The sequence below is a fragment of the Anser anser genome (genome assembly GCF_964211835.1).
Source record: "Anser anser genome assembly, chromosome: 2".
In the NCBI taxonomy this organism is placed as follows: Eukaryota; Metazoa; Chordata; class Aves; order Anseriformes; family Anatidae; genus Anser; species Anser anser.
The window spans coordinates 736,477-763,275 of NC_139721.1; the positions used below are offsets into that span (position 1 = coordinate 736,477).

General features: G+C 61.1%; 1 protein-coding gene across 1 annotated transcript in view; it reads left to right on the top strand.

Annotated features, from left to right (window-relative positions):
- Positions 1-26,799, top strand: part of HSF1 (heat shock transcription factor 1) — a 53,435-nt gene that overhangs the window by 13,048 nt on the left and 13,588 nt on the right. Inside the window, exons 3-7 of the mRNA XM_083826372.1 lie at positions 2,890-3,026; positions 4,812-4,936; positions 21,797-21,872; positions 22,254-22,315; positions 23,684-23,780. Coding sequence (XP_083682498.1) covers positions 2,890-3,026; positions 4,812-4,936; positions 21,797-21,872; positions 22,254-22,315; positions 23,684-23,780 — 497 coding nt within the window. The remainder of the gene's footprint in view (positions 1-2,889; positions 3,027-4,811; positions 4,937-21,796; positions 21,873-22,253; positions 22,316-23,683; positions 23,781-26,799) is intronic.

The following is a 26,799-nucleotide window of genomic DNA, read 5'->3' on the forward strand; positions in this document are numbered from 1 at the left end:
ATTTCCTGCGGGGGTGAGCTCCAGCACGGGGAGCGCCCCTGCGCTGGCGCTCGGGCTGCGAGTCCGCTTATGCTGCTCTACACAGAAGCTGAGCCGGGGCCAAGAAATTCTCCAGAACGGGTGTTTCACGGCACACACGGGGGGCCAGGGCCTTTTGTGGCACCCCCACGGCCGCCTGCCCGCAGGCCGCGGGACCAACGGGCACGCTGCTGGCAGCCCCTTCCTCCCCGCAGTGCACGGAGGGTGCCCTTCGTGTGCCTCACCCGGAGGTCGTGCCGGGATTAACGCTCCAGGTGTGGGCCCCGGAGAGCACCCCGGTGTCAGTGGAAACGAGGACGTTTTCATTACCTTTCAGCGCCGGCTCTTGGAGTAGCTGCGGGGCACGTTCTGTGCTCCGTGACCACGGCCTTTCCTTTTCGGGATCGCTCGAGTGACTGAAAGCTGGCTCACAGCACCACAGTAACGAGGGATCTCAGTAAATCGCTTACTTTCTGCTGCAAGTGCAGGAAGCTTCTTTTTTAACCACAGCTGTGTCCTGACAAACATAAATAACGCGTGCAATTTATCCTAGCGCTTCACAGCAGAGCCGAGATCAAAAAATACTTGGAAGCGCTACGCTCTGTTCCTGGGGGGCTTCAAGGTGCTTGAGCACCGCTGGAGGTGCCGGCACGTAGCTTCTGCCGCCGCGGCGCTCCTCGCAGCGGGCCCAGCGAGCCGTGCTGAGTGGGGGGGGGTTCAGCGGGCTCGGTCTGTCCAGCACGGTTTAGGACAAGGAGACCGATGTGGATTTATATTTCATCAGGTGGAGTGGGCGGGGTAATAACCAAGCAGGCTGCTAGCCTCAGTGTCTGCATGGGGACTGCTCAGCCTGCGGGGGACGGAGGCGGTCAGCTCTGCCGCGGGGCTGTTGTACGGCCCCCGAGGGAAGGTGCTCAGAGAACAGCAACGAAGCTGGTGAGGGGACTGGAAAACGAGGTGGGGAGCGGCTGAGGGGCCCGGGGCTGAGCGGAGACCTCATCGCTCCCCACAGCCGCCTAAAAGGAGGCTGCAGCGAGGAGGTGCCGGTCTCTTTTCGCAGGTGACAAGCGATAGGACGCGAGGCAGCGGCCTCGACTTGTGCCGGGGGAGGGTTGGGTCGGACCCAGGAGGAATTCCTTCACGGGGTGGCCGAGCCCTGGGACGGGCTGCCCGGGGGTGCCGGGGTCCCAGCCCGGAGGTATCTCAGAGACGTGCGGACGTGGCGCTTGGGGACGGGGTTTGGTGGCGGACTCGTGGTGTTAGGGGCCGGCTGGCCGTGGTGATCTTTTGGGTCTTTTCCAGCCATACGATTCTGGTGGTCCCAAGTTTTGGGGAGAGCAGCTGTGACGAGGCTCCCACGCGGGCAGCTCGTGGGACGGCCGCGGTCTGCGGCACGAAGCCAGCGCGGGGTGCGAGCAGCAGTGAGCGCGCCTTCGCCCCAGCGTGGCCCGGCAGGTGGCAGGCACATGGGCTGTGGCCCCGGGCCTTAAATTCTCATCCCGCTGCCGTGCCTGAAGCCTTTGGGAAGTCACTTCCCTTCTGTGCCTTGCTGTCTCCTGTTACAAGAAAATTCCTCCCGATTTTCAGCTCAAGGATTAGGGTCCCTGCGGTGCCTGGAACATGCAAATTTATCGTAAGCCCTCCAGCTGCGTTAGTCTGACCGTGGGCTCGTAGGGCGAGGTGCTGCGAGGTGAAAACGTTGATGCACCGAAACGGAGACCGGAGGGGCTTGGGTGGCGCGAGCTCGTGCCCCTGCCCGGCCGCGTGGACCCCACCGGGGTGCGGCTGTGCCTTGCCACTGGCCCCGGAGCTACCCTGGAAGTTGGGGCTTTGTGAGCGCTGGGATCAGCACGTTCACCCGAAGCCTGTTCACCGCTGTAGAGTGATCAACAGCGTGTAACCAACACTGAGGTTCTGTCTCTTCCCATAAAGTATAAATTGAATTTCTGAGTGCTGTTTCGAATAAACTGATAGCAATGTGAGCGAGTCTAGAGTGAATTCTAGTTCGGTTCGTTAGTTTTCTTACTTCAGTTCAGTCAATGGCAGTAGTAACCATCCCCCATTGCACACCAGTAACACTTGCACAGGCTTGTCTCAGTGTCGATAGTTTCATTACCATGAGAGCTGCTGGGCAGCGGTCCTTTACCTGCACCGTGCATGTCGCCGAGCACGTGGCTAACTGCTTTCAGAAACCACTTTGTTCCCCAAATAAATAAAATTAACACCTCTGGGGTTTCATGGGGCATATGCTAAATGTTGGAGTATGCCTTTGGTGGTGCTCTTGGAAAGAAGTTCTGTGGAAATGCATCTTTCCTTACCTCCGTCTGCGCTGAGGCGGCCAGGGAAGATGCCGTTTGCTCGTGTAACCACGGTTTCCTGGGAATGAGGGACTTGAACCAGGAAATAGGAAGGTTAATCGGAGACTCCTGCTTTAATTCTTACAATTTCAGCCTTTCTTCTTGCTGCCCTGTGCTGTCAGCCAAATAAGCAAAGGTTGGCTTTGTGAGAGCAGCAAAAGGTGTTTTTCAGGAGGGTTCTGGGACGTAGAAGCGGATCCTGCTCTGCTCCGTGGTTCAGGGCAGCGGCTGCGTGGCTCTAACCTCCTGGAGAGGACAGGGCAGGGAGGGACGCGGGGGCTGCGGAGGGCTCGTGCCACTTGTCGAGGAGGATCGGCACAGCCTCCGTCCCGGTGTCCGTCAGGTTAAGGAGTTCCTCGTTCCATGAAGTGTTTGTAGGGGGAGATGTTAGAAAGGAATGCCACGGTGACAGAGCGCTTAGGCAACCAAGGATAACTCATGCTTGTTTCTGCTCTCTGAAGTTCATATTTAGCCCGTTGAGCTTTTCTCCAATCATCTACCGTTTAATTTTCAGATGGCTTTCGAAAGGTTGTGCACATTGAGCAGGGAGGATTGGTGAAGCCAGAGAAAGACGATACCGAATTCCAGCACCCGTACTTCATCCGAGGCCAGGAGCATCTCCTGGAAAACATCAAGAGGAAAGTAACCAGCGTAAGTTTCTGCCACAGATCTTTCGGGAAAGGTTTTGACAAAGTGTTTGAAAACAAAGTGTTGATTTGAACAGCATCGGTGTGCTCTGAGGGTCATGGTCCTTGGCACCGCTGGCGGTTAGTTTCTGCCAGCAGCTCTGCTTGCTGTCTCTGCCCTCTCGCTCAGGTACAAGTGCAACGCCGTCCTGCTGATCAGCTGCCTCCAGATCCTCGCTGCCGTTCCCTTTGGTTCGTGGGTCCCTTTCTCACTGATTTCAGCGTTAGGTTTGTTATGGCGCTGCTTAGGCTTCCCTCTGCCGCTCACCACCAGCAGAAAGCAGGCAGCGTTCTGGCCTTACCAACCAGGTTGTCTCTGCAGTCAGTACAAACATCGCCTTATTGTTCTGGACCAGTAGCATCCGCTTGGGTTCGGCTGGGCAGAGGAGAGTTTGCTGTGTCCCCTGGGGGGATGGAAGAACAATTGCACCTTTCAGAGAGAGGGAGACCGATTGCTGGTTGAGCTGCAATCCTTAAATGCTGCAGGGGATGTAAAACAGCATAACGCCCAGACACACGGAGATGCGTTAGATGTGCTAGTGGGGGGAGGAAAAGGAAGGATAAGGTGCCTGAGCTACCGTAAACGTGCTAACCTCTAGTGTCTCCCGAGCCCAGAGCTGTGCCCTCTCCCTTTAAACTCACAGACATGCTTTACAGCTGCCCCCATTTCTTGAGGTGGCGACAGGTGGTACTGGGGGTTCCAGAAGTGCTTGGGGACGCTCCAGGCTAACGTACTGGTCCTGAGTGCGGGCTGGGAAACGTGTTTTAGTCATTCTTACCCAAGTATTAATCAAAGCAACGTGTGGAGAGCAGCTCGCTTTCTGCCTCTCCCAGGGAGCTCTCAAATAACCGAAAGTGCCATTTGCACCGAGGCGTTCAGTTCCTCTAGACATTTGCACAGTGGGCAAACGCGCTGGGGGGATGTAAAGAGATCGCGGAGATATACGACCTGCTGGCGAGCCGAGCGGAGGGGAGCTGCTGTTGGGTAGGTGAGACGTGTTAACCCCAATAACGGCTGGCAGATTCATCGACCTCTCACGCGGCGCAGCTCTCGTGAAACGCGCCTGGGTGTCACGTCTCGGGAGTATTTTATCAAAAAGAAAATCGTCTGCTCGGAATCCTCTCCTCAGCTGCTTTAACACCTGGAGTGGAAATGACGAGGATGTCGAGCGGCCGGCTGCTGGAGGAGGCTGGCCGCTCTGCCTGCAGGCCCCTGCTGCAGCCAGCTCCGCTGCCTTCTGCTCCTGCTTTGCTTTCACAAGCCAGCTAATGACTTTCTTAATTGCTGAGAGCAGTATTCAGTTCACTGCACACAGCAGAGACTTCTGGAAGTGTGCGAGAAGAATGTCCACTGCCTGTCTGCAGCGCAGACGCACCCCTGTCTTTTAAGGTTTTGGATTGTCATAGATAAATCTTGGTCCGTCAGCTCTCTGAAGGTTTGTTCTGAGCAAACAGCTCCTTCACAGGCCTTCGGTTTTACCTGAGCACTGCTTGTCTGATCCAAAAGGATGCTGTTTTTAGGCTGCAACAGAATTTGATTTTGAAAATAACAATTTACGCGCGGAAAGCTCGTGCTGTAGATGACCAGTGTTCGTTCCTCAACACAATGTACACCGGTATGAATACGGCGATAGGCCTGGAGAGGGGAGGTGGTTAACGGGTGGGGAGATGGGATCAGTCCCAACCTTGATGCTTAAACATCTGTTTTGTAGGAAGGAAACCTGACTGACGTCTTCCTTTCTGTCTCCAGGTATCCAGTATAAAGAACGAGGACATAAAGGTTCGGCAGGACAATGTAACCAAGCTGCTGACCGACATCCAGGTGATGAAGGGGAAGCAGGAGAGCATGGACTCCAAGCTGATAGCCATGAAGCAGTATGTATGTGGGGAGGGGATGGCAGGAAATGCAGGAGAACTTGCTCGGTGGTTTCCGTCCTGAATGCATTATTTTTGAGCCCTCATCTGATGGAAGGCTCGCTGCCGCTGCTCGCGCTCTGTTCCTAGCCTCCAGTCTCGCGTGCAACCTGGGCTTTAAAAGGCTTTCCGCTTAGAAAGCAGCAAGAAGGGGGGTGGAGGGGATGGACCTTTTGGACACCATCAAAACCCATTAAACATTGCAGCCATCAGACTTGCGGTCCCAAACGCAGTGTAAAGAAACGTTCCCTGGAGTCCTGCTGTGCTTTGGGGTGTCAGCTGGAACGGCCGTGGAGACCCCCGCAACTGCCTTCCCTGCCGGAGGGCTTACAGCCTGAAACCTCAGGCGGTGCTCGATGTTGGATTGTTCCCTCGTGTTTTGGTTTTCTGCCTTACCTTCTGCTGCACCGTGGTACCGTAGTCACTTGGGGCGATGTCTGGTGGCCTGTTCTAACACCGCGTTCCTCCTCCAGGCTCCCGACCTGCACCCCGTTCAATCGGGGCTGGATGCGGCTCGCCCAGCGCGTGCTGTCGGGCTGGGGGGCAGAGCAGGTGGTCCCGGGGCGCTGCTGTGACTGTTCCCGTGGGGGTGGTGCAGGAGGGTGGTTATGTCACTGGGGTTTGTCGCCTCGTCAGAATCTCCCAGGTGCACGGCGGGAGCGGGGTCCGGGCGTGATCCGCCAGGCGGGAGGCTCGCACTGAGACGTCGGGTTTAGGCGCTCGATGAAGCTAATGAGCGTGGGGATGTGGGTGTCCGACTCCCTTGTGCGCCCTTACAAATCTTGGTTTAAAGCTGTTTTTTTTTTTTCCTCGTTTGCCTGTCTACAAAGTGGAGTGAATCGTTCATCAGCGAGTTTAATTTGTGCCCAGCTGCTTCATCCCTGCCGTTGTTTCTGAGGAATCCTGTTCCGGGTGAAGCAGGAGGGCACGGCGGGGATTTCAGAGGGACAGTTTCACTGCGAAAAACACGGATTGTGGTTTTTGGAACGCTCTGTGTTCCAAAGCCTCCCTTTTGCTGGATTTCATTACTGTATCTTGTGCTTGCAGATCACTTCTCTAGCACCTCTGGTGTTCATGGGAGGGGAGAGAACCTGCTTCGTCTCCAGGGTCATTCTAGATGATTCCCTTCATCTTCTGTTTGCCCCAGGTACGAGCACCCAGCCGTACCTCTAGGCTGGGCTTCTCTTCAGCCTCTCTGCAAGGGGAGACAGAAAAGTAGCTTGTCCTCCAAACGTGTTCACGCATAGCAGCAGGTAAAACATTTGTTGTTTCAGTTTCGTGGGTCTGTGGACAGCAGAGGTGGCTGCTTCCATTTCCCCTTCCAGGTGAAAGGGAAAATGTCTCTCAAGCAAAGAGATTCAGACTTCCCTAGCATGGCTTTGAGCGAAAATCTCACATGCAGCCGACCCTGGATAACCAAAACTCTGCCTTAACAGAGCAAACTCGCCAAGCTCGTAGCCAGCTGCACTCCTTTCCTAAAAATAAAAAATAAATCCTCGTTAGCCATCCAGCAATTGTACAAGTTCTATCAGGTGGGTTGTCAGCAATGAAACCGCCTTCACATCCACAGCAGGATGAACTTGGGTGTCCCTGGGCTGGAAACCCTTCTCTCTGCTTCCCGCATCCTTTGGCAGCTCCGGCCCCAGAAACTATCAGGACAAGCACGTGTGGGAGGCTTCTGCTTTTGTACGTTCGTTCTCTGTTCGTCGTGGGGAACAAGCAACGGCGGGAGCCATCGGTAGGCCCAGCAGCCCCAGCCCCTGGTGCTCATCTCGATTTCAGTGCCCCGCGCGGTCCTGTGGCATGCTTGGAGATGGCGCCTGTACCCCTGTGTGAGGATGAGAGCGCTCCTCATGCGCTGTAGGTCTCTAGGCTGCGTTCCAGCTGCTCCGCTGGCTCTCGTCAGAGCAAACATTAGCATTATTAATTATAAATGGCCTGTAAACCGCTAGGTGGAGTGCACACAGCAGTACTTGGAGCTCTGCTGCTAGCGGAGAGCTGGCAGCTCCTCTCTGAGCGGCTTCCCCGCTGCTGGCAGGAAGGTAGTCGCCCACCAATTGCTAGAGAATACTTTGCATTTTTTTGAAAGCTTATCGGTAACTAGGCTCCTGCAAGACGATCAGAAGGAAATGCTCGGTGTGAACGTGTGAGCTGTCGGCTGCCTGTGAGCTCTTGGTCCCTGGGGGCCGATACCCGGTGCGCTGTGGTGCCCGAGCCGGCGCGGGGCTGCTCCTCGCCGCGCCTCGCCGTGGGGTCTGGCCGGGCTGGGTGAGCAGCACCACGGGAAGGACCCGGCAGGGCTGGGTTCTGCCTGGCGGCGCAGGAGCAGGCAGGCAGAGCGCCGTGCCCGAGCCCCAGCGCGCCGCGGGGCTCCCTGCGCCCTGGGCAGCCTCCAGGCTGGGGCATCCCGCGAGCGGTCCACGGCTTCTGGTGGCACCAGGAGCTTTCCTTGGCTCACTGCTCTCCGTTCTTCCTGGCTGCTTCTCCATCCTTCACAGCCACCAGCAGCTGTGGTTTTCCAGCCTTTTGCAGGCTCTCCGTTTCAGTAAGCACGGCTTTTGGGCTTGCATCTCCTTATCCTTGCTTTTTCCAGTCTCCATTATTAGTTCCCCACCGCTGTACTTGGGTTCCCGTTCCCCGTCTGGAAGGCAGGCCGTACAGATCGTCTTTCACGTCTTCATTTTCTCAGGAGCTTGTGATTAAAAATTCTCTTCCTGCTTCCCGAGCAATGATCCGCCCGCCTCACTTAGGGCTGGCCCTTTCAGTTCTGGGTCTGCAGCGTGCTGCAAAGCGTCGTCTGGCTCTCGTCAGCTCATCGCTGCCACTTACTTTCTTGACAAGGCTTTTGGTGAGTGTTCCTGAGGGCCGGCCGGTTCGCATCGTGTTGCATCTCCGCAGTACGGTTACTTCAGGGGCTCCATCACCGCACAACGTCAGCGGTCAGCCTCCTCTAGCATCTGCATGGCTACCATGGGCCACACGGTGCGTGAAGGCCTTCAGCGGGTGCCCGTGGTGCTGCTGCTGCTTGGTGAAGCTCACCGCTGGCCACAGCCCTGCAGGACTCGGGCCTCGGCTGAGCCACGAAGCGAGCAGAGCGCTTTTTCGCAAGGTGTGTGGGAACAGCGGCTGGGAACCTCTTGTGGAGGCCTGGCAGACGTTGGTGGCTCGGCACGGCGCCGTCTGTGTCTGCGAGAGGTAGAAGGAGCCTTGGTCGTGCTGCAGCCTTCAGGCAGAGCTGCTGCTTCAGCGGCTGCTGGTGCAGATCCGTGACTTCTCGCCGGCTCCTGCGCAGCCCCCGGAGGCAGGGCCTTGGCCCCCTGCCCACCGTGTCCGGCTCGGAGTTGAGGAGGACGCCACGGCCAGAGGAGGCTGGTGCGTGGCTGGTCTTTGAGGGGGATGTCTAACAAAGGTGACCTCCTGAAGCTCTCTGCTCAGGGACGTGCAAGTGGCTCCAACCTCCCTGTCCTCGCCTACGTCTGCCAGAGCTGGGCCCGGCCGCGGCCGGAGGCGTGCCTGCTTCTCATGTCGGCGGTGCGAGAGCGTCGAGTCGTCGAGCAGCCTCCAGGGACAGAAACGCAAACGACTGAGGCGTTCGGGAGCTGGCTGAGTAACGAGTGACCGGCGGAGCTCAGCCTTCCACGCCAGAGCAGGACGGCGGGTGCTGCTCTCCCACCTCCGCAGGCGATTCCAGCCCGGGAGCCGCAGCTTGAGCAGTCGTGGTGCTGCGACCGAGGGGAAGGCTGGCCCTCGGCTAGAAACAAGGGCTGTCTCTCAAGCGAAGAGTATTTGAATGACCCGTGGAAGAACGTGAATGATTGCTTCACCTCTGGAAAGGTGGATTTAAGATTCTCCGTTTCCCCGCAGCTCTGGGACGTGAAGCAGGGATGCGCGCACGCAAGTCCCGTGGCTTGTGCTGTGCAGACAGACGATCGGTGTTCTGCTTTGGGGCTTGAAAATCTGACGCCACAAAGTGTGCTCTGGGGCGATCTGAGTGTCTGCTGCTCCTCCCCGTGCCCCTCACAGGTAGGCTCGTCCCTGTCTTGCAGATTCCCAGCAGCCCAGCTCCAGGAGCCCCCCGCAGGGGTACCTCAGAAGGACACGCGCTGCCTGTGACCTGTTCTCCGTGCCGAGCCTGGCTCTGGCGACGTGCTGTGCCGCGCGGCAGGCCTGCGCTCCGGCAGCAGCCCGGGAGCGACCTCGGTGCAGTTGTATGGCCTCGGCGCTGGGCATGGTTTGAGTGGGGTCCGCTGCAGCGAACACCAGGTGTCATTTGTATCAGGCTGCTTTGTCGGCATAAAAAAAAGTTTACGATCGCAGCTTGTCTTCTGCCCAAGTAAAATCTTTGCAGCGTATTGGAAACGCATGTGGGTTGGGGCTAGCACAGGGAAAGCTGTTCTGGGGGCTTTGCTGGTTTCAGTTGGATATCGTCTTTGGCACATCCGATGCAGTACTCACGGAGAGCGTCGTTTTATTGCCCGGCTGTGAACAGACCTTCTCAGATCTTCCCACGTTGACCGGCTCAGCTCACAAAGTCTGTCCGGGAGGCTAAGCACGTCTCCACTGTCAAAGAGTAATAATCTGGGTGAGTCTCCGGCGCTGGCAGCAAGCAATGGAAAGTAGATAAGCCGAGCTTGGGAAGTGAGACTGTTTGGTTTTGCGTGTCAGCAGGGCCGGGTGGTGCTCCCAGGCGGCTGAGGGTTCGCCAGCCAGGACATCGCTTCCCTGGGGTCTCACCTGGTTCTGTGCTCTCGGCCGGAAACGGGTTTGGGGGCGGTGGTTTGGTGGGCTTCTGCTTCAGGGTTCTTTCCCGGAGGATGCAAGTTCTGTCTTCTTCCAGGTCTTTTGTGGGCCTCTGGAGATTTAAAACAAACAACAAAGCTGTAGAAAATGTAAAAATAAAAAGGCAAGCAAGCTACAGGCGACACAAATGTCTAAGGTGGCTGTGGGCTTTGGGGAAGGTTTGGGGTTTTTTCATGGCCTCGTGCCCATCTGGCTCGTGGAGTTCAGGGTTGATCGTGTCGTGGCTTCTTCGTCCTAGTCACCGCATGGAGAAAGATGTGTGGAAAGAGCAGGTCTCAGCCTGAGGAGCAGACAGCCTGCGGCTCCCTCACCCCTTGCTGAAGCACGGAGTCGCCTTCGTTCTGGCACGGGAGCTGCCGCTGCGCTTCCATGCGCGGTGCTCGGTCCTCTGTGCTTCCGTGCGCTGCGTGTGGCGAGCGTCGTGTCTGGGGCCAGGGCTGCGGGTGCGTCATGGCGCGCGGTCGCGCTCCTCTGCTGTCCTCCCCGGCCCTTTCAGAGGGTTAGCCATTTTTCAGAGCGTTAACCGTCTGAAAATGACTTCCCCTGCTGATGCCTTTTTCCTGTGTGTTACGAAGTGAAATTTATTGGAGCATGTGAAGACAACCCCTTCAGGCGTTTCTGTGTGGATGGAGTAAGCCGCGGTGAGCCATCAGGCAGCTTGTTCTAAAACGTCCTTTTCATTTCTTCTGAAACATCCTCTCCATTTTGCTGTTCCCTAAATCCTGGCGTCTCATGCAAGCAGGAGGGATTCCTCCGACGTGCCGCCGCGCAGCCTGGCGTTGCTGCCGCGTGACATCGCAAGGACGCCTCGGGGACTGCGGGGGCTGAAAGCCCGCACGGAGCACGGGGCTTTTCCAGAAGCGAGGCCCAGATGTGACCGGCGAACCCGTGAGCCTGCGCGGAGCAGGACCTTGTGGGGCTGTGCTCCGCCGTGCAGCTCTTCTGCTCCCCCCGGCCAGCGTGAGGACCGCCTGGTATCAGGGCTGGTGACTTAACATCGTCCCCGAGTTACTCGTGCTGCCGCTTGGAAGTGCCTCGGGAAGCGTTGGTTTCCCTCTCGGCAGCACCTTCGGCAGTTCCTTGCCAGTGGCACGGCTTGGCCGGAGCAGTTGTTAGCGGGTTGACTTCAGTGAATGACCCCGCTGTTGAGCGGTGCTGCGCAGCTGTCACGCTTCATTTACCGACAGCTTCTTCTCACGTGAGGATTTCTGTGCGGAGAGCGTTACTCTCGGTGTCTTTCCTGTTTCCCAGTGCTTTTACTTCTCAGCATTTTCGAGTTTGGAAAGCCACGGGAGGCCAGCTCGGGAGAAATGACCGGAGGCCCGGCTCCAGCGGCGTGGGGGAAGGCGTCCGCTCGAGCTCTGTCCTTCGTCGGGGAGGCAGTTGTCGTCCCGAGGCGTCCGCAGGCGAGCAGTGGTTATTAATTACGCTCAAATTTGAGCAGGTTACTGACCTGGAATTTCTGCAGTTGCTTTTGGCTTCCGTTCTGCTTTCTTAGCTTCTGAAGCTGTGACTCATGTCAGCCAAATGTTTCCTTCTGGGCTTTTAAACGTAGAGCTGTGTAGGTTTCTAACTGACGACTGCAGTTAGGGCTGGCTCTCGCGGTGCCACGCGCGCTGCCCGGCGCTAAGCGGCGTGCGCCAGCGTGATGCCCTCCGCCCCAGCCCGCTCAGGTCCTGCCGCAGCTCCCCGTCTCCCGCGACCCGCCTGCGGCTCTGCTGGGGAGTTTCAGCGTGGCGGCACCCAGGCTCCAGCACCTTAACCAGCCTGGAAAGACACTCGGGCATCTTTTATAGGTGCGTGGCTACTCTAGGGCTGAGCGGTGCGGAGCGGCTTCTGGTGCCGCCGGGGTGTTACCCCGCAGCGCCGCAGCGATCGCCAGCGTCGACGCAGAGCGAAGCGAGCCTGATGGTGCGCCGCACGGGGAGGGTGGCGAGGCCGAGGCAGCAGCCCGAGCGGGGACAATGTCACCGTCTCCCAAAATGCTCGTTCCCAGACTCTGCTTTGCGGGGAGGAGGGAGCAGAGCCCTGCAGGGTGCGGCGCCCACCCCGCGGGAGCTCCCGGCCGCTGCCCTCGCGGGCAGGACGGCGAGGCGGGCAGCGCGCCGCTTCCTGCTGGTTCCTCGGCTCTGCTCGAGTCCCGGGGGAGCTGGAGCGTATCCGTAAGTTTAATCTTAAACAGATTGTTGAGAGCAGCGAGCGAGCCGTGGTGTCTGCACCTGTTTTTATCGCTTTTCTCCATGGCTCCCTCAGGGACTGCGTTGGCGTTGGCTCGGCGCGCGGAGCTCTGCCGCGGGACGCTGAGAGCACTTCCTCCCGGCCGGGCTCTGTTTACAAGGCCCCGCCGCTTTTACAAGGCCCCAGTTGCTAACAGAATTTAAAAGTTAAAATTTCTCTGGGTAAAAATAAATCTAAACAGACACAAGGACTTGGCCTTTCGCAGTGTAATTCCTCTTCACCAGAATTAGTTTACCGTATGCAAACCCCCCGTAAATCATAGCAAATAATTTTGACCTGTGTAACTTTCTTTATGGTTTCAGGGTTCCAAAAGCAACACATATATTATCGTTTGACACCGACCTGAGGGGATAGAGTTTGCATTAGAACATTTGTTGAAAAGATTGAATCCATCGGTGTTAGGTGAGAGAAAAGCTGAGCTAGGACATAACGAAGCCAACGAGGTGATAGCCAAGTTTAGTCACCGTGCCTCATTAATGGAAGCCCTCCCACCTTCGGGGACCGAGGCGCTCTGGTTAAAAGCCGCTTGAAATCGTCTGGGAGATGAGTAACTGCGCGGCGCTCAGGCCCCGGCCTCGCAGCCCCGCTTCTCTCTTCACCTCCCCTCAGCAGCTCCGGGAGCGCGGCTGTGTTGTTCCGCGTCTCTGCCGTAGCTGGCGCGGAAAAAGTGGGGCCCAGGCTGCACAGCGAAGACGTAAAACCTGTAAGAAGATCTTTTGTGAAATCGCTGGCCAGATATTTTCGGTGTTTTACACCCCGCTTTATGAGCCCACAAGACCTCGTGCGCTGCGCACGGTCGGTGCGAGGGGAGCTGGGGTGTCCGTGCTGCTCTGCGGCGCCTGCGCTGCCGCTCGCTCTGCCCTTCGCGCTCGAACCGAGTTTTAGGCTTTTGTGTGTTGTGCACGCGAGCCTGTTTACGGGCAGCCTTGACCTTTACCTCCCCACAGCACCCAGTCGTGATCCGAGTTGCTTCACAGGGACCAGAGCTGGCAGACGCTCCCGTCGCCATCGTGCCCAGCTAGTGCCGTGCCAGCTCCCCGCGCCTCCGGGTGGCTTGGTCTCCTGGTGGGGCTGCCCTGCTGCAGCTCCCAGCCGATCGGGTGCTTCCTCTGCTGCTTTGGGGCAAAGCTACGGACGGCACCGGGCTGCCTGCAGTTGCTGTCGGCAGCCGGTGGGGCCGGACCCCTGTTAAAGGCGCTCCGGAGGCACCGGGGGTCTGTGCACCAGGTCGGTCCGCTGGGGTGAGGACGGGACGAAGGAGCCTCTCGTCCCTGGGGGGAAGGAGCCTTGCTCTCTTCTCCTTCGGGGAGAAGCGGTGGTAGGATGGTTGCAGCGCTCTTACCGAGCGTCTGCGTCGGGCGGCTTTGCGGGGGCTCCGCTTCTCTGCCCACTGGTACCCATCCGGAAATAACAACTCGCGATTTTACTTTGCTGCTGAATTTCCTTTTCAAAATACGTGAGAGTGCAGCGCACGGAGTTGAGTAACGGCACCGTCCTGGTTCAGGTTTGGGAATGAGACGTCACCGTCAAGGCGCGGGCTTCTGGAAGAGCTGCGGTAACCCTCGAAGCCTGGCGATGCCTTGGTTTGTGCAGCAGGGGCTCCCCGCACGGAAGGGGGGGATCGCACGAGTCAGGAGCTGGCGCTGGGGAGCGCTTGGGCTCGAAGCGTTCAGAACAGAGGGGCTGGAGCTTTGCAGAGGCAGCGAAACGAGGCCCTGGAACTCGGTTACCCCTCAGCCCCGTCTCACGGAAGGAGGGCTGCGTGGGCGTAAATAAGATTTTCCCCAGAGCCAAAAAGGGGAGCTGCGTGCGCGGAGCCGGCCGCCTCTCACCTTCGTTGCAGGCAAAATGCTGCAGGGAGAAAGGGCCGGACCCTGTGACAGCTTCCACCCGGACTAACGGCAGGCGTGCTGTTCTTTTTGTCTAACGGCGTGGATTTTGTTGGCTCTTCCAGCCTTGTGCCGAGGCTGCGGTCCGTGCTTTTATGACCTCTGACTTGGACAGCCGTAACGGGGTGCTTTATGGCCTCCCCGTGCAGAGGTGGCGCGGGCTCCAGCTGTTGCAGACCGGGGCCTCCACATGTCAGCCTGCTCCCGGGGGACCTGCGCTGGCTCCGAGTCAACCATCAGCTTGATCTTAAAACTGCTTCGATGGCTTGTAACGCTGAGTACGATGTGGGATCTGTGTGTTTTATCTACGCTGCTGCTTTTTATGAGCTTAGTCACTGCTTGAGATCATCTGAAGTCAATTTTATTGGTCATTCCAAACCACGGGTTAAAGACCTGTGGAGTACTCGTTTTTCAGCGCGGTGATCTCAATCTGAAATTAATTACCACCACGGTCTGGGATGCCGGTGTTAAAATAACTCGGCCCAACCGTCCCTAACCCTGCCGGTGGTGCAGGCGGCCTGCAGGCCGGTCCTCGCGCGCCGCCCGCAGGGACGTCTGCCCCTTCGCCGTGGGCTCCGGTGCCTGCTCAGCACCTGCAGGTGCCTCCGGGCCGCGGAGGCCCGACGTCCTCTGTGTCCTTCCTGCCTGCAGTCCTGTCCTCCGGGCCTCGCCCTCGCCGGTTTGCTTTTCTGGAGTGCCCGCAGGAGCCGTTTGGAGACTTGCGGTGCTTCTGGCGGGGCGGTGCCCCAGGCTGTGCCAGGAGGCCGGGAGGAGGAGGCCGCTTCACCATTCGGCGGCCTTCACTCCAGCAGCACTGCACTGGTCTGCTTTTCTCTTGAGCCTCTGCTTTTCAGGAGACAGGCAGAGAACAGTTAAAAACGGCATTCGGTTTTCTGTGTCCTGCTCATCTGAAACGGATCGGAGCAGCGCGGTAAGGAAACGGATTCTGCTGCGGTGCGGGTCCGAGTAGTCGCAGGAGGGCCGAGGGGCTCCAAGTGGTCTCAGGGGGACCGAGGGGCTCCAAGTGGTCTCAGGAGGGCCGAGGGGCTCCAAGTAGTCACTGAGGGGCCAGGCAAGGCGTCAGAGCCGCGCTGGAGGCGCGTGGCCGGGTGCGTACAGCTCAGCACAGCCTCGGCCGGCTTTACAGGTGCGTGTAGCTATGCGAGCCGCTCCCCGTGCGCAGGGTGCTGACTGGCCGTGTCTGTGCTGTGCTAGGTCACCAGAGGGCCCTCGGGCGTTTGCTCACCTGCGCGGCGTAACCCCCTGTGCGAGGCTGGAGAGAGCCGCCTGCCCCTCGTGGGTTAGGCCGTGCGGACCGGCTTCTGCGGCCCCGCTCCTGAACAGCTCCGTGGGGTGCAGGAGCGGCTCCGCGCGGAGCTCGCTCAGTCCGAGAGCCGCTGGCTGCTTGAGGGTCACACGGTGAGGCCCCAGGCCCAAGCTCATTACCTGGACCGTGAGCTCAGGAGTCGTGTCCTTACTGACGCAGGAGGGTGGGCTCTCCCCTGGGGCCCCCTGGATGTCCTGTCACGGGCAGAGTTTATTTTAAAAGGTGAGCTGGTACGAGACCACATCCACCTCTGTGAGACCCCAGGATCAGTGAGCAAGTCACCATTATTAGGACACCGATCATGCTGAAAGCGCCTTTGTCACCCTTCTGGGAAAGTGCCCTGGTTTCTGCAGCGCTGGGAGCCGTGGCGCTGGGCTGAGCAGAACGGCTTCGCTGTCCTGCGTGGCGAGCGCGGCCCTTCCCTGCTGGGAGCGCACCGCGGCCGGTTCTGCACGAGGCGTCCCGGTGGGACCGGCTCTTCTTCTGAGCCCGCCCCGGGACAGAGGTTCCCCTGAACAGTTTGCAGCATGCCCCTGAGTTCTTTCGAGATGTTTTCCCTGAAAATTGAGATGAAATCCTGGCTGGGCAGTGATGAAAACCATTGTTCTGCAGCAAGAGGCGTCCGAGCTTTCTCCTGGAGTTCTCCGGGACCTCACAGATTACGTGCGCCTCTTCTGTGGGTTCTACAGCATTAATTAATTCAAAATGTGGAGTAGGTAGGAGCGTAATAGATCTACCTGTCAGATATCCAGCTGCTGAAACTTTGACAGACGTACGGAAGGAGTTAGCAACAGGGCGAGGAGCAGAATTCCTGCCTCCTGCGCTGAGCTCCAGCGGCGCAGCCTGCTGCGGCGCAGATCGTGCCTGTGCACCAGGAGGCTGTGATCACAGAACCGTTTCAGAAGGGCTCGCCTTGGGAGGGACCTTGAGGACCATCTAACCCCAGCCCCCTGCCATGGGCAGGGATGCCACCCACCAGACCAGGCTGGCCAAGGCCCCATCCAGGCTGCCCTTGAACACCCACAGGGCTGGGGCATCCACAGCTTCTCTGGGCAACCTGTTCCAGGGCCTCACCAGCCTCTGAGCAATGAATTTCCTCCTAATGTCTGGTCTAAATCTCCCCTCTTTTAGTTGAAGATTGTTCCCCCTTGTCCTATCATTATCTACCCGAGTAAAGGGTCCTTCTCTGTCTTTTTTAGAAGACCCTTTAAGTATTGAAAGGTCTCAGGGAAGTCTCCCCGGAGCCTTCTCTTCTCCGGGCTGAACATCCCCAGCTGTCCGAGCCTTTCTTCCTAGGAGAGGTGCTCCAGCCCCTGATCATCTCTGTTGCCCTCCTCTGGGCCCGCTCTAACAGCCCCACATCCTTCTGGTGCCGGGGGCCCCAAACCTGGAGGCAGCACTCCTGGTGGGGCCTCACGAGGGCAGAGTGGGGGGGACAGTCACCTCCCTCCCCTGCTGGTCACACCCCCGGTGGTGCAGCACAGGGAACTGTGGCTTGCTGCGGGTGCAGCAGGTAACAGCAGGGTGAGAAGGGGTGAGGAAGTAAGGATCACAGACAGTGATGCTATTTTGGGGGGCAGGTCGGGCTGCCTTCTAAGCTCGGGTCATCTTGCTCTCTCCTTGTGCTGAGAAGCAACAAAAACCTGCTTTGTGCCGGGCACGCTGGGCACTCGGTGCCGGGGCGCTGATCTCAGCCGGGACCTCGCGGTGCTCGGGGCTGGGAACTGGCCGCGTCTCAGACCCCGCTCCCGCGTCTTGGGCCTGATGCTTTACGCAGCCTGGGAGCTGGATGTTTGTCGTGCGCGGGTATCGCCGCCCCTTGCTGCTTGGGTGGCTTGGGCTTGGGGAAACGGGCGATGCCCGGGGCTGCTGTGGCCGCCTCCGCGGCCTGCGACACCTGCGCCTGCGCTCCGTCGTCGCCTGCAGCCGGCTGCCTGCGGAGGCGAAGTGCTGCGTTCTGCTGGAAGCTCGCTGTGATGGTGAAAAGAAAGGAGCAGCGGCGCTGATAGGTTTTTGATAGATGCGCGTGGTTTGCATCCTCGTTTAGTCAGCAGAATGCAGATGATCTCCGCTGGTCGGGGCGGTCATTAACGGCGCGTCTCTCTCAGCTGCTTCCAGACTGGCGTGCGAGCCATTTGCAGACCCAGAGGTGGCACTGCTGGAGACGAAGATTGATCGTACCGGAGCCAGGACTGGAAATAGCTCTTTAGCCCGGTAGCTGATTTAGTGCGAGCTGAGAACCAGCTGCTTCCTGCCTCCGGACAGCTGGCACTGCGAGCATCGCGGCTCCGCTCAGCGCCTCCTCCCGCGCGGACGGGTCCCTGGCGCGACGCCGGCCCTGCCCCGAGCCCCGGCCCAGCCCCGAGCCCCTTCCCCGGGTGCTGCAGCCCTCGTAGAGGCAGCACCGCGAGGCATCGGGACCGCTGCTCCCTTCGCGGCGGGGACTGGTGGCTCACGTGTTGGACACGGAGCAATGGCTCGAACGTTGGTTTGGGCAAAGAGGGGTGACGAGGTGCCACGGGAAGGGCTCGAGCTGGGACTCAACTGCGAGCAGAAGTTACCTGGGGGTAGAGTAAGGGCTCAGAACTGGACGGCCGTGGAACCAAAGCTCTGCCTGCCTGCCGAGGCTGCGAGCGCAGGGCAGGAATGGAGAGGAGCGAGGCGGGGGGAGAGGAGCGAGGCGGGCGCTGCTGGAGCACCCGACAGCCGCCCCGCGGTTCGGGCCGGCCCGAGGTGGCAGCGCTGCCCTCGTAAGGCTCCCCGGCGGATTTGTTTTTCTTGCATGACTTTGTCCCGCGACCCCTGGGATCCCGCCGCAGAGTTCTGCATCTCAATTACAGGCTGCCTGGGGAGCCGTGGCCTTTTGTTTGCACTGAATCTGCCAGCTGCTGACTTCAGCTGATACCTCCGGCCTCAAGTCAGCAGGGAGAGGAGCAGTTGCTGCCTGTTCGCCTTCGCTTTGTGTTCTGGCTCCGCTGCGGCCGGGCCGGTCGCTGCCCGCACAGACCCGCTTGTCTGCGGTGCCACCAGCTCCCGGCGAGCCGCAGGCAGCGGCGCGGGGCTGCCCTTTCGGTACGCGTTGGCTTTGCATTCGCCTGCCGCAAGGCTTTGCTCTCGCTCGTTTCCACTGCCACAACCAGCCCGGGGCTGGGGCTGAGGTTGGCAGGGACCGCTGCAGCTCCCCTGCTCCAGCCCCGCCGCGAGCTCTGGGCTTTCTGCCCTCTGTCCCCACGCGTGAGCCGTAGCAGCCCCGGGGCAGGGTTCAGCGGCGCGTGGGACCGCGAGGACGTGGGGCTGGCGGTGCCGGCACCGTGCTGCTGGAGAATGCAGGCTGCGGGAGGAGGGAAGGAGGGCTGTGTCTGTGTGTGAGGGGGCTTCGGCGTACGTTTGGGTTGGCAAAGAGCCAGCCTCACCTGGAATTTGGGTGAGGCCGCGGCATCCACGACCCTGATCTTTGCTGCGGGCCTGTCGCGTGCCCTCACGCCAGGCCTGCGTGAAGGCGTTTGCCCTTTTGCTTCCACGCGAGCAGGGACACGACCGGGCCCTTCAGGTCCTGCTGGGTTTGCTCAGTCCCAGTCCGGCTCTGTTTTCTGTGCACCGCTGTCTGAAGTGCGGAACAGGGACGTACCGCCCGATGAAGGAACCCATCGCTGCAGTGCCACTCCTAAGCCTTGCGGCGTGAGACGGAAATAGCGTTGGGTAGAGCAGAGCTCCGCTGCGAGCTCCGTGCCCGCCGAGCGCGTTCACGTGTGGTCACGGTCGCGTGCTGCGGCCGAAAGCTGTGCATGTGTTAGCGTGAGTGCCCTGGGTTCAGACCTCCGCAGCAGCAGAGGTACAAACTGGAACACAGCTTTTTTCCACGCCCGCTGTCGGTGAGCGCGGCCGCGGGCTCCTCGCCGCAGCTGGGCGCCGGAGCTCGCCCTCGGGCAGAGGAGGGCGGATGAATTCCTCCGGGAACTGCCTGCGTCCAGGAGCTGGGTTTTGAGAGAGAGGCCGGGTAGCGGCACAGCCCCGGTGAGGGCGGGAGCTTGCAGGAGTGCATCGCCTTCAAACTGCAAAGCGCCGGGTGGCAAACCCTCGCTTATTTCAGGGATCGCTCGCCGGGAACCCAGGCGCGGCTTTACCCGGAGCGTGCTTTATCTGGGCGGCGGGTGACAGCCCTGCTCCTCAGCGCGCCCGCTAATTAACGCTCCTCTAAAGGCTGCTCCTGAGGGCCCGGCTCGGGGCGGTGATAAACGAGCGGCTCTCCTGGCCGCCGGAGATAACGGAGGCGGCGCGGGGGGGGCCGCGGGCAGCTGATCCGCGAGGTGCCCCCCACCCGCACCCTCCTGCGATACCGCGATAACGGCGCTGCTCCCGCTGCAGCCCGGCCCCCGCGCCGCCAGGGCTGGCCGAGGGTCCCGGGGAGGGGTTGGGGGTTTCAGGGGGGGGCCGCGTGTCCCCCGGGTCTCCGGCGGCTGCGCTCCCCCCGGGAGCAGCGGTTTAAGAGCGGCAGGTGTGGAGCGGGGCCGGCTGCCGCCGCGCCGTGAAATATTGCAGGAGCCCGGCGCTGCGCGGCTCTGTAATAACTCCTGAAATGAAACGTTTGAAGCCGGCCCTTGTAAACTCCTCGCCGGCGTTTAATCGCCTCGTAAACCAGCGTGCTAAAGAAAGTATTAAAGCCTTCGCTGCTGCTCCCACATCGGCTTAACCCTTCGGGGGCCGGCCGCCCCGCCGCCTGCTTTCTCCGCCTGGCGCGGTGCGGGCCCGCGTCTCCTCCCCGAGGCTGGTCCCGGTGGGTGCGCGGCCCCCCCCCCCCCCGTCCCCAGACGGCTCGGGGTGTTCAGGTGGCCTGCGCCGGGGCGAGCCGGGCTAATTTACGGCGCGAGGCCCCGCGGGGCGCGGAGCAGCCATCCTCCCCGACCGTAATTGGCGGCCGGCGCGCGGGGAGCGGGGCCGCAGCTGAGGTAAGCGGCAGCTGCGCCCTCGGCACGGCGGCTGCTCCCCGGCCCGCGGCCCTCGCGCGCACCCGGGCTGTCACGGTGCCGCCAGGAGCGCCCCGAAAGCACCGAGCGCCCCGAAAGCCCTGAGCACTCCTCACTGCAGCCTCTGGGCCTGGGCTGCCCCAAACACTGCCCCGAGCGCTGCCCCGAGCGCTGCCCCCGCTGAGGAGCTGCATTTGACTCACCTGCGAGCTGCAGCCTGTTCTGAGAAGCCTTGGGGGGGTTTCACAGAACCGCGGGGTCTGGGCAGGAAGGGGCCTTGAAGTTTTCCCTGCTCCAGCCCCTGCCATGGTCATGACCCCCCCAGCCTGGCCTCAGGCCTCCCCAGCCCCTCTGGGCAGCCTGGCCCAGGGCCTCACCGCCCTCGGGGCAGAATTTCTGCCTTATTTCCCACCTCCCCCCACCCTCTGTGAGCTCCAGGCCATTACCCCCCATCCCGTCTCCACAAAGGAACCCCCCCGGCTCTCCTGCGGCCCCCTTGGGCACCGCAGCCCGCCGGGGGGTGCCCCCGGAGCCTTCCACTGCCCAGGCCCAGCACCCCCAGCCCTCAGCCGGTCCCACGGCGGAGCTGCTCCAGCCCTGGGCATCTTTTTGGCCACCTCTGGCCCCAGGAGAGCTTTCCCATTCTGAGTTTTGCCCACCCTGTCGTTGGGCAAACGGGGCCTGACCCGTTCCCAGGTGAGCTTCTGCACTGGTGCCGTCCTGCGCCGGTGCCCTGCAGCCCCCAGGGGGGCGCCCGACCCCTCCGGGCTGTGGCTGCGTGGCCGAGCCCTGCCGAGGTGAAGGCCTGCGAGGAAACCCTGCAAGGGCACCCGCAGCCTGGGCATTGACCTGCACACGGAGCGGGGCCGAGGAGGGCTCCACATGCCTGGCTCGCTCGCAGTCCCTGCCTGTACGGGGAGCACAGCAGCGCTGCGGCCCCACAGGCGTACGGCTTAAACCACGTCATGTACGAGCACCGTGGGTCCGGAGGAGCTTCGTGAACAAGAGGAAATAACGCAGGTTTATCGCTGAGTTCTCCGCTGCCTCTTGCGTTCACAGAACGCACAAAGCCAGTCCTTGCTCTTCTCATTTACGGGCGTAGAAAACTCAGATTCGGAGCTCGAAAAAACCGTGTGGAGCTGGGGGGTTGCTGGTGGGAACCGGAGGGGCGCAGCTCCGCCAGGCAGCCCGGTGTCGGTCGGGGCCTCGGCGGCTTCCCCCTCGCGCCTCTGGAGGAGCTGGGTCGGGATCGTGCCCACCCCGCACGCCCGGGCCGCATCAGGGCACGGAGCTCGCCCGCCCCCCAGGCCCTTCCCGCAGGGGCACGCTAATGGCTCCCAGCAGCTGCGCGCCGCGCGCTGGGCACGGCCCCGCGTCCCTGCCCCTGTGCGCGAGGCTGCTCCCGGGGCTCCGCGGGCTGACATCGCGGCACAGCAAAGTTAATGAGCGACATTTCACCCGCGGCCCCGGGAGGCTGTAAATGAGCCCGTGTCTGGAGATGGCGGCAAATCCCCTGCTGCGGATTTGCCGACTTACCCCGGGCTTCATTTGCTCTGCCTGAGAGGCCGCGTTTGTTCTCAGCTGGCCTTTTCTTCTCTTGCAGCGAGAACGAGGCGCTGTGGAGGGAGGTAGCCAGCTTGAGGCAGAAGCACGCTCAGCAGCAGAAAGTTGTCAATAAGGTAAACCCCAGCAAGGTCGGGACGCCGCTCTGTCCGCGTTCGCGGTGACGCCAGGCTGGGCGCTCACGGGTCGCTGGAGGGCAGCGGTATTTGTTCTGGTTACAAACCATTTCGACCGCTGCCTTTTCTTGTGATACCGTGAGATTCTGGAAAGCCACTGGGAGAGGCTGGCCTGGGGCTGGCGGCACTGTGGCACGGCGTTCAGCTGGCTGCCGCGTCCGGTTTCACCCTGCTGTGCCGGGCGTTACAGCCAGCGCTGCTTCCACCGAGCCCTGCTCCGGCTCTGCTCTGAGCCGAGCGGTCCCCGGGAGCCGCTGCCGCCCGTGGGTTAATCGCGGCCACGGCACGCCTCCTAACGGGTTGCCTTTTTTCTCCTCACAGCTTATCCAGTTTTTGATTTCATTGGTGCAATCCAACCGTATTCTTGGGGTGAAGAGGAAGATGTAAGTCTGCATTTCTACATCCAGATAAAGATTCCCTGTCTGAGAATAAAGAGAGGATCAGCAGAGTGGGTCCCCCAGATCTCTGCCTTCTGTAGCAGCCTTGCCAGTGGGGTAGGACTGGACAGCGGTCATTGGGATCATGTGAGCCTTCAAGTTCTTGCTCCGGCCAGAACCAGCTAACACTGCTATGCGACTGACGCCAAGAAGGGTTTGCGAGCCAGGCCACATAAGCCCATGCAGAACATACTTCGTCCCTAACCCCTGCGCTCTGCGAAACGGCAGCGCGCACAGCGAGGGCGGGGATCTCGCACTGCCGGAGCGGTGCCTTGGCACTGTCACGGTGTTTTGGTCGTTATACCGAAGGGAACCACTGCACCACCGAGGCCAGCCTCCTGCTGTCGGAGGCTGCTGACATCCCCACAAACTAACCAAGCCCGGCCTCAGACGTGCTGTGGGTTGTTTTGCCCCTTGCTGGTTGCACTGGGGGCCTGTCCAGTACTTAAGTGCCCCAAGAGGTTAAAAACATTGCTGGGTTCATCGTTCTGGGCCAGTCAGTCGTTACTTTTGTCCCAGGATCACAATTCCGTCCCAGCAGCAGTCACTTACCAAGAGCTTTTAGAGGCGGCTCTCCCGTTGCCTCTCCTCCGACACTCCACCACAACAGGCCCCATTTGGTCCTGGCCTGTGGACGGGCTCCTCACCCACCTCCTCACCCACCTGAGTTTTTGCGCTTGGTGTCACACACGGAGGGCCGGGTTCCCCGTGCTGCCCCTGCCCCTCTCGCCCTGTGCTGCCCGGCTGGCTGCAGGGCTGCCCCTTTGTGTGCGAGCCGTGCCCAGCCGCGCCATATGGCAGGCACCGCCACAGCAGGCTTGATTGTTATTAATGAAGGTAGCGGTTTGTTCTGCCATCGCGTCCGAGACGTGCCCAGATGATTTATCCCGTAAGGGGAGCGTCTCTCCGCAGTGCTCGGGTGCAGAACAGGGCCACAGCAGTGCTCGTGCCGCAGCTGACCACGAGAAACCCGTCCGTGGGGCAGCCAGGCGGCACGCGGGCAGCGCAGCCCCGCAGAGGAGGTGACCCAGGACTACGCGGGAGCACTCCGAGGCCTGAGGCTTTGCGTTTCTGCTCGACAGGGTTGCAAAGCCAGCCGAGGGGCTGCCCGTGGGGGCTGGCTGCGTGTCGCTGGGCCGCCCGCTCTGCTCCACGGAGGTGGCCGCCCCTGGGGCCACATCCCCCCCAGGGTGCCCTGGCCCCACAGGCTGTGCACACTGTGGGGCTGGGGGTGGTCTGGGCTGGGGCCGGGAGGTGCCAGAGGCTGGGGCTGGCAGCGCAGTGACCCCTGTGGTGTTTGGGATTCTTTTGCAGCCCCCTGATGTTGAACGACAGCAGTTCAGCACATTCCATGCCGAAATACAGTCGCCAGTACTCCCTGGAGCACGTCCACGGCTCGTCCCCGTACGCAGTAAGTGCACTGCGCGCCCGGCCGCGGGGGCGGGACAGGGACACGGGGACACGGCTTCCCGGGGAGGGCCCGGCTGCTCTCACCCGTGTACCACCACGTCTGGTCGTGGCCGCTCTGCTTCGTGCAGCACGGCACCTCTGGGTGGCCCGGATCTGCCCTAGCTAACGGAGCGAGCTGCCGGCTGGTGGAGCAGGACGGGGCGGCTCGGCTGGGAAGACCTACACACGGGTGTGCCGGTCCCACTGCCCGACCCTTCGGGGCTCAGCAGGAGTTCGAGCGTTTGCTAAGGGCGTTACCCAAATGCCGACGGGCGCGGGGCATCAACCCCCGCGCTCAGAACCCGGTGCCTCTGGGTCGTGAGGGGCCACGCGCTCGGTCGCAGACGAGCGAGGGTTGTCGGAATGCGGCCGGCAGCAGAGACGGGTCGAAGGGCAGCATCGCTTAGCTTACGTCTGCTGGCTCGGGCTTGGCTTTGGTTTGCCACAAAACGCACCTGATGTCAGCCGGCCCTTGCTGAGCAATTGCTCCCATTGGCTAATTAACCTGACCGTGTGCAATTAGCGCTATTCCCCGCAAGCAGCCTGCTGCCAGACAGGCAGGGCGCTGCGGGTCGGGGCCAGGCGGGGGCAGCGGCCAGCAGCAGCAGCACAGGGTGCCCGTGACCGGAGCTGGGCTGTGACCCGGGGGCGAGGTGGGGGGCGCGGAGCAAAGCCAGGCAGCCCTCGCAGGAACGGCGCCCACCGAGGTACGGCTGTGCGGCACCTCATCAGATAGAGCTCAGCGCTGATGTGGGTGTTGCTCGAGCCCTGGCCGCGCTGCGGTGGCTGAAGGGCTCCCAGCCCGTGCACCAGCAGCACGCAGTCTCAGGGGCACGGTGATGTGGCTGCACAGGAGGAGTCTGTCCGCGTGCTCCGGGCTGCCCTGCAAACTACTGCTGGGTCCCGATGAACGCCGAGGTTTTGTCTTTGCTCTCCCGTCCTTCCGTGCACCTTTTGGTGTGCTGCTCCCCGTGACCGTTCAGGGGCCAAAGATCACAGGGAGCCTCTTCCAGACCCCTCAGTGCTGGCCCCGAGTCCTCGCTGGGACGAGCTGCAGGCTTCTCGCTCCTGGCCCGCGTCAGCCTGGCCCGGTGGAGGGAGGTGGGTCAACGGGGCTGGCAGCTGCAGCGTGCCTGCAGCAAACCCTGACACCGCACAGACCCTGACACTGCACAAACCCTGCCGGGACAGTGCACAAACCTTGGCACCGCACAGACCCTGCCGTGACATTGCACAAATCCTGACACTGCACAAACCCTGCTGTAACACTGCTCAAACCCTGCCATGACACTGCATAAACCCTGCCATGACACTGCACAGACCCTGGCACCACACAGACCCTGCCGTGACACCGCACAGCCCCTGGCACTGCACAGACCCCGCCGCAATGCCACGGGAGCGCTGCCATGACGCGGCGCGAGCCCTGCCGCGATGCCGCGCGGTGCCGTGGATGCGGGAGCTGCCCTGCCTCTTGCTGGCGTTCGGTCGCTGTTTGCTTTTCATCACCTCTGGCCTGTGCTGGTCCCTTCCATCCCCTGTCTCAACGGGGGTGTTTTCATGTTAGATACTCATCTACTCATAGCGCCACCCAGATTCGGGGCTCTCTTCCCATCTGCCCCCTGCTTGCCCTGCTTGGGAAGCAGCTGCCGTTCCTTGGCCAGGGAGGTGCATCGAGGTTCTTCGTACTGATCTGGCAGGGCTGCCCGTTAGGAGCGAGGCTTTGCAGCTGGGAGAGCAGCCGAGTGCCCTCACCGGCAGCTTGCAGCAAAATAAAGGCCGTCCCCGCTTCCAGGTGGCAGTGCCTGCCCACGCCGCTGCGGGGCCGTCCTGCCAGGGGCGGCGGATTCAGGCCACCAGCTCCCGACGCGCGGCGCCCTGCGGTGCTGGGCTGACCCGATCAGTTTGTCAGCCGAGACCCGAAATAGCTCGGCCCCACTGAAGAGCTCTCCTGCCGTCAGACCACCCTCTGCGAGGGCTCTGTGTTCCCCTTCCAGCTCCCGTCCAGCGCTGCGATCTCTGCCTTAGAAGTGCCTCTGTTCCCACGTGGGGCAAGTACTTGCGCAGAGCCTCTGGGAGCTCCTCCAGGTATTGCAGGGCTGTGCTCGTTATGAGAAACGCAGGTGGTCGTCTCCTCGCAGCCCAGAGCGTTCATGGCTCCCAGCTCGGGGGCTGGGCGGTTTTTCGGAGCCGTCTGCCAACACGAGCGCTGGATCCTGACGCTGCCACAGGCCCCGATTGAACTGAAAATAACGGAGTGGTTTTGCACCACACCAGTTGGCGTGGCGTGGGAGCGCAGCGAGGCCGGGGCGCGGGCAGCCCGGTCCTGTGCCACCTGTGGGACCCAACCCCACGTCCCTGCCGTGGAGCCTGCAGGGATCGCGCGCCCGTGTAGCAGCAGCCACGTCCTCGTGGCACTTCTGTGCCTGGGAAAGCGACCTCAGACCTGCAGAAACGTTGGTGAGCCCAACGTCACGTGTGGGCAGAGGCGGCCGAGTGTCCCCACGCCTCGTGGCGCCGGGCGTGCAGTCGGTGCCGCTACCCCTGGTGACTCCTTAGCCTTGTTCTGGCTGGGGGGGCTCCCTCGTAGCGCGGTCCCGGCGCCGCGGCGGTGCTGAGCTGGTGCCGGCCGAGTTACAGCACGTGTGTTACGGACAAATGTCAAAGGGGGGCGTTTGAATACGGACCTCAGGGTATGGCCCCGGGTTTCCTCAAGCTGCCGCTCGGTGTTACCGCCACCGCCACACCTGGGCACAGCTGACCCGGAGCTGGCTCCGTGTCCCGGGACGACAGAGGCCGATGCCCACGTTGGAGGTGGGATTCGTGTTCGCTTAAACTTCCCAAATAACGTGCTTCTCAGCAAGATTGGTACCAGAATGCAACCATTCTGCAGCCAGCGGGGAATCTTGAGTCCCTTATACCTTGTATTTCGTTCATCTGTAGGTCCTGAGAATTTCAGCTTTCGTTTAAGCATAAAAGACTGG